General features: G+C 40.3%; 1 protein-coding gene across 3 annotated transcripts in view; it reads right to left on the bottom strand.

Moving 5' to 3' along the window:
• The window catches only part of slc24a4 (solute carrier family 24 member 4), a 157,091-nt gene that overhangs the window by 17,090 nt on the left and 125,705 nt on the right, over positions 1-14,296 (bottom strand). For all 3 annotated transcript variants that reach the window (XM_003214403.4, XM_016990901.2, XM_016990904.2), the window contains exons 11-13: positions 6,161-6,330; positions 3,206-3,344; positions 183-349 (exon numbers count right to left, since the gene is read on the bottom strand). In XM_003214403.4, coding sequence (XP_003214451.1) covers positions 183-349; positions 3,206-3,344; positions 6,161-6,330 — 476 coding nt within the window. The remainder of the gene's footprint in view (positions 1-182; positions 350-3,205; positions 3,345-6,160; positions 6,331-14,296) is intronic.

The following is a 14,296-nucleotide window of genomic DNA, read 5'->3' as shown; positions in this document are numbered from 1 at the left end:
CCCTAGTTACCTCTAGACTGGACTACTGTAATGCGCTCTACGTGGGGCTTCCCTTGAAGACGGCTCGGAAATTACAACTGGTCCAACGCTCGGCTGCCAGATTAATTACACTTTTATTTTCAGTGTTACTTTAAAATCAATTTTCCATGTATTTAAAAAATAACATTATTGTATCCACTCACCAGCCACACCATAACATAGGAAAACATTGCAATCCATACAGTAGATAAGAGGAAGGTCAGCATGAAAAGATTCTCCCAGCGAGGTTTGCTGCAATTTGGGACGGTGAAAAAGAGGAGTAATATCAGTGGCCAGGTCAGAGCCCATTTGAGTTTGTCCATTTTTCCTTCTGCATAACATGAAAGGGAGACAAAACGTTTGTATGTTTAGGATTTAGGCACATGTATATTTTATCATATTTAGATAATATTTCACAGCCAGCAAGATGTAGTGCTTTAAGCATTGGACTACAGTTCTAGAGTCCAGAGTTGGAATCAATTTTCAGGCAAAGAAACCCATTAGGTGACCTTGGTCGTGTCACATTTCCTTAGCCTCAGAGAAGGCAAAAGCAAAGGCAAACTTCCTCTGAACATATCTTACAAAGAAACTCCCATTATAGGTTTGCCTTAAGGTCATCCTTAGTCCACAACAACAACAACAACAACAACATTCATTTGGTTAGACTAAAGGATGCCAACTTTTTTGACCTCCAGGAAGACAACATAAATCTTGTGTTGACCCACACAACTGCCTTTATTGGCATATGCCAGTCATGGGCAAACGTCAGTCCTCCAGGTGTTTTGGACTCCAACTCCCACAATTCCTAACAGCCTCAGGCCCCTTCCTTTTCCCCCTCAGCCGCTTAAGCGGCTGAGGGGGGAAAGGAAAGGGTCTGAGGCTGTTAGGAATTGTGGGAATTGGAGTCCAAAACACCTGGAGGGCCGAAGTTTGCCCATGACTGGCATATACTAACAAAATTGCGGCACAAATGTGTATAACAAAAAGAAGTCACAAATAACTAAGAAAAACACAATGCAAAATTACTAATCTCAGGAATAAAACTTGCAGCAGTTTCATAAAAGAATGCTTCAGAGTTGTCCAGGAGGTATAGAATTTTATATTGTTATTATTATTACTACTATTTCGTTTATACCCCACTGCAAAAAAATGGAATTCCTGGATTTCATCCGTATCTTATCATATTTAGGGCATACAATTAAGGAATGCTCCTGCTCCTTCGGTTGACCCCCAAGGGCCATCTCGCCCAACCCCCTTCTTTCTGCCATGTAGCAAAAGCACAATTAAAGCACCCTCAGCAGATGGTCATCCTTCTTCTGAATAATAATAATAATAATAGATGAAACAATAGATCACATCCTCAGCTGCTGCAAGAAGATCGCACAGACAGACTACAAGCAGAGGCATAACACCGTTGCTCAAATGATTTATTGGAACTTGTGCCACAAATACCATCTGCCTGCGACAAAGAACTGGTGGGATCACAAGCCGGAAAAAGTTACAGAGAATGAGCATGTCAAGCTACTCTGGGACTTCCGAATTCAGACAGACAGGGTTTTGGAGCACAATACTCCTGACCTCATGATCGTGTTAAAAGACAAAGTATGGATTGCCGATGTCGCAATCCCAGGTGACGGCAGGATCGAGGAGAAACAACTGGAAAAGTTGACATGATATGAGGATTTAAAGATCGAACTACAAAGACTCTGGCACAAGCCAGTCAAGGTGGTCCTAGTGGTGATCGGCACAGTGGGTGCAGTGCCTAAAGACCTTGGCCTGTACTTAAACATAATCGGTCTGACGAAATTACCACCTGCCAGCTGTAGAAGGCCACCTTACTGGGATCTACACACATTATTTGCTGATACATCACACAGTCCTAGACACTTGGGAAGTGTCCGACGTGTGATCCAATTCAACAACCAGCAGAGTGTCTGCTGTGGACTCATATTATTGTGAAAATAATAATAATAATAATAATAATAATAACAATAACAATAACAATAATAATAATAATAATATGTTCCTATGATAGAAACAATAAGGAAATGACATTTATAACCCAGGAACAAAAACCGTAGTCCAAGAGAGGAGGTGTTTCTTTTCACAAAGAAATTAGGGGAGGGACAGTGGCTCTCTACAATGAGATGGAAAATCAGTTAAGAACTCCTGAATAAAACGGATAGTTTGCTAGTGTGATGGTGGTAGGAAAATCATCAATTTAATTTCAAAACGGAGTATGCCTGAGCTGTATGGTAATAATCTCCTCTTCCAAACACTTAGAATCATAGAATCCTAGAGTTGGAAGAGACTTCGTGGGCCATCCAGTCCAACTCTTTGCCAAGAAGCAGGAAAATCGCATTTAAAGCACTTGACATGTTCAGTTTTTTATTGTGTCAGAAGCGACAAGAGAACATACTGCAAGTCACTTCTGGTGTGAAGTGTGCCCACGGGACGTCTGGATGTGTTACCATCCTTCTGGGAGGCTTCTCTCATATCCCAGGAAGCTAGAGCTGACAGATGGGAGCTCACCCTGTCTCGCAGATTTGAACCGCCAACCTTCAGGTCAGCAACCCAATCTTCAGGTCAGCAGTTCAGCCAGCACAAGGGTTCACCACGGCTCCTATGACATGTTCAGTGGGGTGAAGTCTCGAATCACAATGACAAGCGCTGATGGAAATACATTACATCCTGCAGTAGGCTAAGCTCTTCTCCAGGTGGGATTAATCAAAATGTGAAGATAAGCCGCCATAATTTTCATTGACCCCATCTGAAGGTAACACTTCAATGCTGGCTTTTAGGTTATAAAATCAGTCATTTAAAGCTTAAATTTACACATTTGGACAAGGTTTTCTTTGAAAATCACGGTCTTGGCTTCCTATAATGAATCTTTAGGTTATTAATTTGTCAGAGAAGTGGAGAACAGAAAATTCTATTAGCGTCCTTACATAACTACATTTCCCTAGGGTTGCAAAGGAGAAGGAATGAATATGAAAGTAGTTTGCAGTCTTTTCTGTACATCATTCTTTCAAGTATTCTGCTCAGGTGGAAAGCCTACGGATGAGGAAGAAACTACAGAATTCCACAGCAGTACTGGTGACTGAGTTTAAACCTTGTAACACTTTGGTTAGCTTCCCCAACATGTAAATAAATCCTTTTTAAGCCCATCAGATCTTTTAAAAATTACCTGGAGGTGAAAATGGTGACAGATTAACATGTTCAGTTTCCTCTCCTTGATTATCAATGGGTATCGAGCCGTTTTCAATGTTATCATGTTTGCCATTCTGTATCAGCTTGCCATTAGTCGAATGGATTAGTCGCTGCCGCTAGAAAGGATGCAAATCGGTTCGAGTGAAAACTGAAGCCATCTTAGCTGTTTTCGCTTGTTTGTTTACATTAATCATATATTACTCTCCTGATACCAACTCATCATACACATTTAAACAGATCTGCCCATTTGGACTCTTTTATAATTCGGGTACAAGGATTTTTTCCCAACATTTGTGGACTTTGTCTTTATCTCTTTCAGACTGGAGGCCCTTTCCCTATGTTTTCCTCTTCGAGCCAAAGAAATAAAACCAAGAGGTATCAAAAGTCCTCTCCCCACTTGACATCAGCTCATTGTAATAGGTTTACTGTGAGAAGGGATCTTTTGTATCCTCTGAGTGGCACATCAGCATTAACATCAAGTCAGATGGTCCAGCCTGATCGTTGCCTGCCTTAAGCTGTTGCTGCCTCTTTCTTCATTAGTATACAGTGACAGAGATAAGTGTGTCTTTAAGAAGATCATTTTCTGCCTCTACTGAAGCTTCTCTCCCCCCCCCCATCTCTTTGTTTGACTCTTAATCAGTCATGTTGTAACCCACTCGTCATTGAGACTGATAGATGTCAGACTCCAACAACAGCTGAAGGGGTACATGTTCTTGACCTCTATTTTAAGCTGTATTATAGTAGGAATAAAGGTCACTGTCCTATAAAGACTTGGATGCCTATACTTGTTCCCTGATTCAGATGATGCATTTTCTTTGAACTGACATGCATGCCTATGTGTCTACCTTTAGCCCACAAATAATATATATCAGTAGTTCCCAAAAACCAAGTGTTTTTGGAGATCCTGGCCATCTTAGCAGCTGTTAGGAATTGTGGGAGCTGAGGTCCAAAACACCTGGAGGACCAAAATTTGGGAACCACTGATATATATTGTAACTTCATGCAGTATCCAGCCACTTCTCTTTACGGACAATTGTCTTACAAGCCTTTTTTTCCAGCTGTCATATAAAACTACAGAGAGAACACTATTTCATCATATCAACCAGAGTATACTAACAACATTTTTCACCCTTTATTCTTAAATAAAGCAGAGTAAGGTTAGGGAAATAACAGATTACAATTTCTAGATTTCCTTACCAATTGCCATGCTACCTGCAGCTTTTGGGATTTGATGTCCCAGATTCTGAAGAGCCAATAGTTCCCTGGCCCTGGTTAAAACACTGACACTAGAAACGGGGCTCCCATGCACACTGCAGAATTATAGAAGTTTGATATCACTTTGACTGCCTTAGTTCCATCCAATGGAATCCTGGGATTTGTAGTTTGTGGTGGCACCAAAGCTCTCTGACAGAGAAGCTAAATATCTTACAAAATCCCAGAAATCCATAGCATTACGCCACAACAATGAATGTAGCATCAAACTCCTGTAATTTTCTAGTGTGGATGTTGCCAAGCTTCCCAGTCCTTTTAATATTACAGTGTTCCCTTACTTATCGCGGGGGTTACGTTCCAGGACCACCCACAATAAGTGAAAATCCGCGAAGTAGGGACGCTATATTTGGATGCTATATAGGGCCGCTCCCACCGCTGCCACTGCCTTGTGAGGCAAAAACAAAGCTGCTTCAGCCTCTTTTTCTCTCCCTTTGGCTTCTCCTTCCTTCCTTCCTTAGGCTTCTTCTTAGGAAGGAAGTAGAAAGAAGGATTTATAATATTATTTTAGTGTTTGTTAAAAAACTGCAAAACAGAGAGTCCGCGAAAAGCGAACCACGAAGTAGTGAGGGAACACTGAAGTTGCAAATTTGTTACTTCCCTACTTTTTGCTCATCTTATTTCCTAATCTGGATAGCATTTGCTCTGTAGAATCTCATGGCAGGATTCTGTCCTATCCCGGAAGATGCCAGGGGTTGAACTAAGGACCTACCGTATTTATTCAAATCTAATGCTCTTTTTTTTGGCTAAGTTACATTGCCAAAATTGAAGCACATACTAGGTTCAATCATGTGTTAGAATCACACACACAAACCCACCTATGTGAAAAGGCCCAGAGAAACCCAGAACCCCAGAAGCTGGACATGGAGGCGGGAGTTGAGGAGGCTGTTCTTGATGGTGGCGGCTGCTTCGGTGCTCCATGGCAACCGGAGAAGGAGGAGGAGCACCCTGCTGCTGATCAAGTCATTCCTGCCACATAGTCACAGATCCTGCCTCCTCAGGGTCCTGCCCACCGTCCTCTCCAGGCTCTGTTCCATGTGGTTCACAAATGGCTTCCCTCTTGGTTTTGAAGGCCTTGTAAATGAGGTTAGTTGGGAATTGTGCAAGGCTAGCAAGAGTAGTGTTTCTTCCCAAATGGCCTGATTCATGCTGTCTACTTCCCTAATGTGCTATGCCTGCACTGTTGAGTGGACATTCGAGGGCAAATCCATTTCTTTTTTAATGTGCATCTTCAAAATTTAGGTGTTCCTTTATTACATTCAATGGTGCATTATACTCAAGTAAATAGGATAAATACCCCATGTGTTCTGTGCATTCTCTCCTCACCGTAAAACAGTGGTTCTCAATTTTGAGTCCCTATGTGTTTTGGGCTATAACTCCCACAAATCCCAGCCAGTTTACCAGCTGTTAAGATTTCTGGGAGTTCAAAGTCAAAACATCTGGGGACCCACAAGTTGAAAACCATTGCCTTAAAACTTCATAGTTTAAAATTTCTATTTCCTTTGAACAAAGACATTTTGAGAAAGAGATTATCCTGCAAAGCACCACACATGTTGATTGCTACATAAACATTGCATAAAAGAATTGTATTTGTTTGCTTGCTTGCTTTAAAAAGGATTGAGTTACCCATGAACATGAATTAGTTTCCTCTGTGCAGACTCACCTCATTGATAATGAGCCTGCTTGCCATCCGTAGCCTGGTCCTTGGTCCAAATTTGTTTGTAATCATTATTCGCAAGCCAGCTTCAGGAAACCGGTACTTTGGAGGACTGGAACAAATTATCTCATCGACCATCACCACGGAACTTCGGCCGTACTGTTGTGTCCCCTTCACTATTGACCACAATGTCAATGGTTAGCTATACAATTTGCTTCCTTCCTTATGCCTCTCTATACCGATGTTTGCTTTATAATGGCTCCTTCAGGTTGCTGAAGGGTAATGCACTCTGAAGCCTGAAAAACCTGAAATCATTGGATTTCGATCGACAGCCAATTTAAGTTGCATGTCAATAAGTGCAATCTGGCATCTTTGTTAGAAACCGTTTGGATTTCAATGGATCCAGGATGCTTGTCACTCACAAGACCTTCATCATGACTCACTAATGTCTTTTGGTTTAAATTATTATAATTGTTACCATTTTAGAATGTATTTACTGTATGACATTGACTTATTATAATAAAGGCTGCGAGCCATCCAAAAGTCACTCACAGTAGTTTTAAATAAAAATTTAAGCACATGCTCCATTTTCTTTCAGCGAAATCTATAGATCTCAAAAGAGCTTAATTTGTATAGACTGAGAATAATAATAAGGATTATGATCGAAATAATAAAAGCAGAAATAAGCTAATAACAGAAGCGCTTAAAATTATTGAGGCTCTTTGACAAAACTACAAGTAAGTTCATAGTCTGTTCATTTAAAAAACCGATAATGGTATATAATCTCTCAACCACAACTACCATTTTAGGGATAATGTTGTCTCTACCTTCATTATACTAAGCCAAGTCACTGTGCAGCTTAGCAAAAGCTTGTTTTTAATGGATTTGAGATAATTTACATTAAAATGAGAGCTTGACACTATGCTAAACTCTATTTCTATACCCAGAGATAAAACATGCAGCCCTGAGAATTAATACAAGGAAAAATATAACAAATGCATGCAAGTAGTACAACAAATGCTATCAGCTAGACAAAGGAAGCACAGTAAGGCTTAGCAGACAGGAGATATATGGTGTTAGAATTCACACTGAAATTAAGTAAAATATGAACCCCGGAGGGGGAAAAAAGGGGTAGAAGCGAGGGAGAAAGGGATTGAAGGGCAATACCATTCTTTATTGCCCTAGTTACTGAGTTGGATAAATATACACACATACACATATTTACAGAAGGTTACTTACGTTGAGAGCAAGAGGAAATTTTAGTGTGTGGAGGAAAATAATTAAACAAACCATTAGTGCATAATTTCAGACTGAAATCACTGGAGAAGAATCCAGCTCAAGCAAAGGAATAAGGTAAGGTTCCTCATAAAAACCTGACACGGGATGATGGCATGCCTGTTATTACAAACAGAGATAAGTCAGAAGAAAGAGATGAGGAAGAAGTCCCAAGTAGCCATTTGTTTCAGACTAAACTGTAGAACTGATGCATCTGCACTGTAGAATTGATGCAGTTTGACATCACTTTAACTGCCATTGCTCAATGCTATGGACTGGTAGGGGGTGTAGTTTGGTGAGGCACAAGCACGTTTTGGCAGAAAAGGCTACAGATCATGTAAAATTATAATTCCCACAGTTCCATAGTATTGATCCATGGCAGTTAGAGTGTTGTCAAATAGCATGAATTCTACAGATGTACCATGGACAAAAAAGAAGCACAGTCAGCCCTCCACAACTGTTGAGGTTAGGAGCACAGAACCACCCTGAAAGTGAAAAATTACAAAAGAAGAAATTGCTATTTTTTTTTTATTTCAGAGCTCACCTCTCTAGAAATTTCTAGGTCTTCCATTTATGGCTGACTTTCACTGGAAGTCACTGGAGATCTGAATTGGGGCCAAATCACACTGAAAAACCTAGAGATTCCTAGAGAAATGTTATCTCTAGAAATCTCTAGGTCTTCCAGCATGACCAGAGTCAATAGACTCACACTGAAGGACCTAGAAATCCCTAGAGAAAATATTTTAAGCAAATCCATTAATAACACTGGCCAACCAAAAAATTATTGGTGTCCTGGTTTTTAGGCCTATTCCTGGAATGATTTGCGGTGCTGATTCAGAAAATTGCATTGGACAGACTGCATCAGCTCTAGTTTCTTAGATATGGTAATTATTATTTTCTGTGGGCAAGCAGATGGCAACTATTAGATGCCATACATACTATATCTCATAAACTATACCTGATAGGTGAAAACCGATACCATTTTTGGAACCAGCAGGTCAAATATACAGTAGAGTCTCACTTATCCAACATAAACGGGCTGGCAGAACATTGGATAAGTGAATATGTTGGATAATAAGGAGAGATTAAGGAGAAGCCTATTAAACACCAAATTAGGTTATGATTTTACAAATTAAACACCAAAACATCATGTTATACAACAAATTTGACAGAAAAAGTAGTTCAATACGCAGTAATGTTATGTTGTAATTACTGTATTTACAAATTTAGCACCAAAATATCACGATGTATTGAAAACATTGACTACAAAAATGCGTTGGATAATCTAGAACGTTGGATGAGCGAATGTTGGATAAGTGAGACTCTACTGTACCTAGAAACAGAGCTAATGTTTGAAGCACCAAAATGTGCATTGGACAGTGTCATCAAATCCACAACTGACAAAACCACAAATGTGGAAAGTCAACAGCACTGTCTTCTGCAGAAATTCCCTAGAGGCAACTCCAAATGCCAAATGCTACCTGCTGCTTATGCCATTCACTTCTCAACTAGTTGCACGTAGAGGAAACAATACCTCGGAGTGCTGAGAAAGAGATACGAACTTGGGTCGAGTTTGCAAATACCAGCTATCTAGCTTGTGCAAGCAATCTAATGAATAGGGAAGCAGCAAAGTGGACTGTATGACTTCGAGAGTGAAGGGGCAAAACGTTTTGGAACATTGTCCTGTGTATTAGATTCCTGCAAGTAGAAAAGAAGCACAACAGGGAGCAGTCTGGGTTAGAACCCTTTCATTTGCTGTGCTAGTTATGATTAATATTCAAATCCAAATTAAAAAGAATCAGTGTGGTGCAGTGGTTTGAGTGTTGGACTATGACTCTGGAGACAAGTTCCTGCTCAGCAATGAAAACCATTGAGTGACCTAAGGAAAGTCACTTTTTTTTTCAGCTTCAGAGAGAGGCAAAGGCAACCCCCACCAAACAAATCTTGACAAGAAAACCCATGATAGGTTTGCCTTAAAGTTGCCATAAGTTGGAAACGGCTCAAAGGCACACAACAACAAGAACAACAGCAAATTACAAACAAAACTTTCATTACAACTTAACATAAAAACAAATAAAGTCAGACCCCCACATTTGCTTGGGTTAGGAGCACCATAAAAGTGGTGAAAATGCCATTATTATTATTATTATTATTATTATTATTATTATTATTATTATTATTATTATTTAATTGAGAGGACATCTCTCCAGGAATTTCTACTTCCTCCAGCATGACGTATGGTCAACTTCTGCAAGACATTGACCACAGAGTCGCACTGAAGGACCTAGAGTTTCTAGAGAGAAAAATTTAAATGAAATCTGTGAATAATCAAATCCGCAAAAGTCAAACCCACAAATGTGAAAGGCCAATTGTAAGTATAAAACACAATTAAAAACACAAAAATCAATTTAAGACACAATTAAAAAGCACAACAATAAAAGACAAACCCAGCACCCAGCTAATTTTCTGTTCTGCAGTGAGCTTTATTTGATCAAGCAGTTTATTAAAAATGATAGTCCATTCTGCCATTTCAAGATTCAACCATACTATTGTGCTGCATGCATAGGTTACAAAAGCATCTTGTAACCAAATATGAAATTGTACTATTTATTTGGACTTCAAAACACCCCAATTTGTATGCCAGTTGATCTAGCTGGTGTGTGTCAGAAGTGTGTCAGGAATGTGTGTCAGAAGTGTGTGGCCTGCTTTTTTTAGGTGTGTACCGAGTCATGACAACACTTGCTTTACAAATGCATAAACTTTACAAATGCATATTTGGAGATCTGGGAACATAGCTTCCCATTAATATTCCAGAACTGAACTCTGGTTTTAGGACATGTTTCTGAAATACCAAAAGGCATTCTGAATACTTCCCAGGTATGGAGCATTTGTATTCAGGAATGCAGACAACAAAAATCACAGGGGTACACTGTACATTCAAGAGAAGCTTTGAAAATATTAGATTCAAACAAAAACAAAAACAATTGCCTTTGATGGTGAGATCTTTGTTATTTCAACAAAGTTTAAAAATAAACAAGTGCTTAAACTAGAACAAGAAAGTAAAACAGAGGGGTTTTATATTATGACTATAGCAGCTGACAATAATGTTATTTCTAAATAACATTATTGATCATCAGTTTGATGGTTCTGAAAACAAGTGCCTTCCAAATTTATTTGGCTTCAACTCCCAAAATGCTCAGGATGGTTGTGTTTAGATATGCCATACTTTCTTACCCTAGTCTAACAGAGGTTGATAAAGCCATTTCTGAGATAATCTTTGACAGCCTGAGTTATGATAATTGGGGATGATGGGATGGTAATCCCAAACCTCCAGATGAAGCCTGATTGTGGCCATTTCAATGCTTTAGGTAAAAGCACTACAGAAATATTAAGCACCATTAAGTATGACTATCACAAGAGGAAGAATCAGCTACAAGTGGACATCACTGGATTCTAATGAAAGAGGAAATGGCGATGTTTTCAACGAGATAATCTTGTTAGGGAAGTGTATTTCTCCAGGGCACTTCTTCAGTGGTGTCCCTGGAGTGTGCAACACATCAGTGAAAAAAGCAACACAGAAGCACGAGCAGAATCGCCACTCACCATGGAGCTTATTATTCTAAGTGCTAATGATGCTGAGGAGTGAAAATTAAAGTGCCTGAGGCAGGATGAATGAGGGATGGTCAATACACTACAGAATGGGCTCAAAATCCTGCAAAGGAAGACTTAAATTGTGCAAATACATTTTCCCTTTGCTCCCAAACTCTTGCTTTGCTGCTTTAGGTACTTTGTACCTTGACATATCATATGAGCATCAACAAGAGAGTAGCTGGGGAACCAGAGACACTAGTGCTATGCATCCTAGATGAATAAGATGGAACCATGACCATTAAAGTGGAATCATAGTAGTGATAGTAGTTGTTCCTGGCCCACACAAAGGTATACATGCCATAATTAATCATTTTGTTTTTAAAGTGTTGCAAGACTGCCATTTTTGCTATGACAGAAAAAAAGGCTACCCTTCTGGAAATTGTTGACACAGCTTTTTTTTTTTTTTTCATGTCAGGAGCAACCGGAGTTGCTTCTGGAGTGAGAGAATTGGCCGTCTGCAAGGACGTTGCCCAGGGGACGCCCGGATGTTTTGATGTTTTACCATCCTTGTGGGAGGCTTCTCTCATGTCCCCGCATGGAGCTGGAGCTGATAGAGGGAGCTCATCCACACTCTCCCCGGGTGGGATTTGAACCTGGCAGCTTTCAGGTCAGCAACCAACCTTCAAGTCACGAGGCTTTTATCCCCTAGGCCACCGGAGGCTCCTGTTGACACAGCTGACCTGTCTTCTGGGCAAAACCACTGTGGCTATTCTATCACTGAGGGTTTCTACTGAGTAACTAGGAACCAAAGCCAAAAGTATGTGGGTCATCACAATAAAAGGAGCCCCCAGTGGTGCAATTGGTTAACCCCTTGTGCCAGCAGGACTGCTGACTGATAGGTCAGCAGTTCGAATCCGGGGAGAGTGGATGAGCTCCCTCTGTCAACTCCAACTCCCCCTGCGGGGACATGAGAGAAGCCTCCCAATGTAAATCATCAAACACCCAGGAATCCCCTGGGCAACGTCCTTGCAGACAGCCAATTCTCTCACACCAGAAGCGACTTGCAGTTTCTCAAGTTGTTCCTGACAGTAAAAAAATCACAGTAAAACAAGCAAACAAAAAAGGGGGTGTTCTCCAGACACTGTGTTATTACTGTCGAAACATGGACATTAGTAGCAAATGTACAAATCTTCACTTCTTGTGTATAAGGTTTGTCTCTGAAATTGGATTTTCCTCTGGGTGAGAAGCTTTTACACACACACACACACACACACACACTGTATATGAGAAAGAAGTAATAGTAGCTTTTATGTTTTCGCCAGTTGAAGCTCTCGAAAGCAATAAAAGTTACAAGCTTCAAAGGCAGCTCAGCAGCCTGTGAACCTCCCAAGTAATAGAATTCCCGCCATCAGGATGCAGAAGGCAGTAGACAGAGAGCAGGTGTTCTTTGTTAGAAAATAATCAGACTTTGCACTCATATACTGGGGAAGATTACGGTGAGATCCAAGCCCCACTGACCCAAGAGAGGTGTTAACAGACAACCTACACATCCTTGCTAGATGTAACACAATAAGGTAGAAATATAACCTGTGCTGGCGAAGCCTTGACCTGAGCAAAGTGAAATTCCACCCCAAGGAACTGTGAAACAGACTATTCAGAATAACAGAAAAAGCAATATATTTTGGGCAGGAAGATAGGGATGGGGAACTTATCTCCTTTGTTTGTGGGGAGGAGAAATGCAAAAATGTATATATTTATAAAGGCCAGTAGCTTCATTCCAAACTGAGCTTATTCAATAAGATCTTGTAAAAGAGAGTTCCCCAAGCTAAAGTGTTCAAGATGTATTGGACTGTGACTTCCATTATCCCTAGTCATTATAGACAATGATCACTGCAGAAGGTTGTGCAATGTGGATACATAGTCTGTGTAGTCTTGGGAAAATCAGCAAAATTAAAGTAACAAGTCAAAAATGTAAGGGCATATCAAATGGCGGACTTTTTCTTCATGCAAGAATGGAGTCCACCATAAGGAGGTAGGCAGAACCCCCCAAAACTTCTTTTAGAGGGCTGGGAAACTTCCCAGAGCATGTTTTTCAGCACCAGAAAGATAAGCAGCAGGGAAAGACAACAAATCCCAATGTTACTACAACTGCCATATTGTAATCTGCCCATGTTTTGCTCATTTTTCTCGCTGTTTCAAACTTTAATTAGGAGTTCTCACCTCAATAGAATTTCAATGTGATTCTAAGGTTCCATTCTAGGCACCACAATTCAAGAAGGATTTTGACAAACTGGAATGTGTCTCGATAAGAGCGTCCCAAATGATCAAAGGTCTGGAAGTCAAGCCCTATGAGGAGTGGCTTGATGGAGCTGGGTATGTTTAGTTTGGAGAAGAGAAGGCTGAGAGTGGACATGATAACCGTGTTTAAATATTTGAAAGGATGTTTGTTTCTGCTGCTTTAGAGACTAGGACATGAAGCAATGGATTCAAACTGCAAGAAAAGAGTTTCCACCATTAGGAAGAACATCAGTAAGAGTCATTCAATAGAGCAGCATACTGCCTTGGAGCATAGTAGAGTCTCCTTCTCTGGAGGTTTTTAAGCAGAGGCTGGATGGGTTCTCTGTCAAGAGTGTTTTCATGGGTGTTCCTGCATGGCAGAATTGGGTTTGCCCAATTCTATGATTCTATTCAACTCTATGATTCTATTATTCTCATGACATCTTGTGTGAAAGATGAATATTACGTATACAAGTTTCCAAGATACCCTGTAAGGGCTAAAGAATTAGATAAAAATGTAGAAATTCTCCTTCATGGAGAATTAGTGAAAAACAGCTACAAAGAAAATAGAAAAGGGAAAGGATTGATGTAGTTAATAATTTGGCTAGTTGTTTCATTACCACGTTGAGACTAGAGAAAGAGTTACATTTTTCATTGCTAGGTTCAGAAAGTCAAGCACAACTTTACATCGGCGAAGGCACCAGTCTCTTTGCTATTACCTCCTCTCAGGGGTTGGTGGGAACTTCACTGACAAACCCATGAAAAGCAACATATCTTACTCCCCAGGGCGCCAGTAATTGCTTCTCTTGACACAGCAGGACACCACAGTGCTAGAGAACCCTCTCCACACTTGAATCCCACATTTGTACAAATGACTATGTTGTCCTGCTGATCCTCACTCAGCAGTCACACATTAACAATGAGACGAGTATCCGTCTGTTCCACACTCTACTGTTTTTACTACCGTACTCTTCCAACTGTATTAGGGAACCCTGTCCA

The sequence above is a fragment of the Anolis carolinensis genome, chromosome 1, assembly GCF_035594765.1.
Source record: "Anolis carolinensis isolate JA03-04 chromosome 1, rAnoCar3.1.pri, whole genome shotgun sequence".
Classification (NCBI taxonomy): domain Eukaryota; kingdom Metazoa; phylum Chordata; class Lepidosauria; order Squamata; family Dactyloidae; genus Anolis; species Anolis carolinensis.
This window is presented reverse-complemented; position numbering and strand designations above follow the sequence as displayed.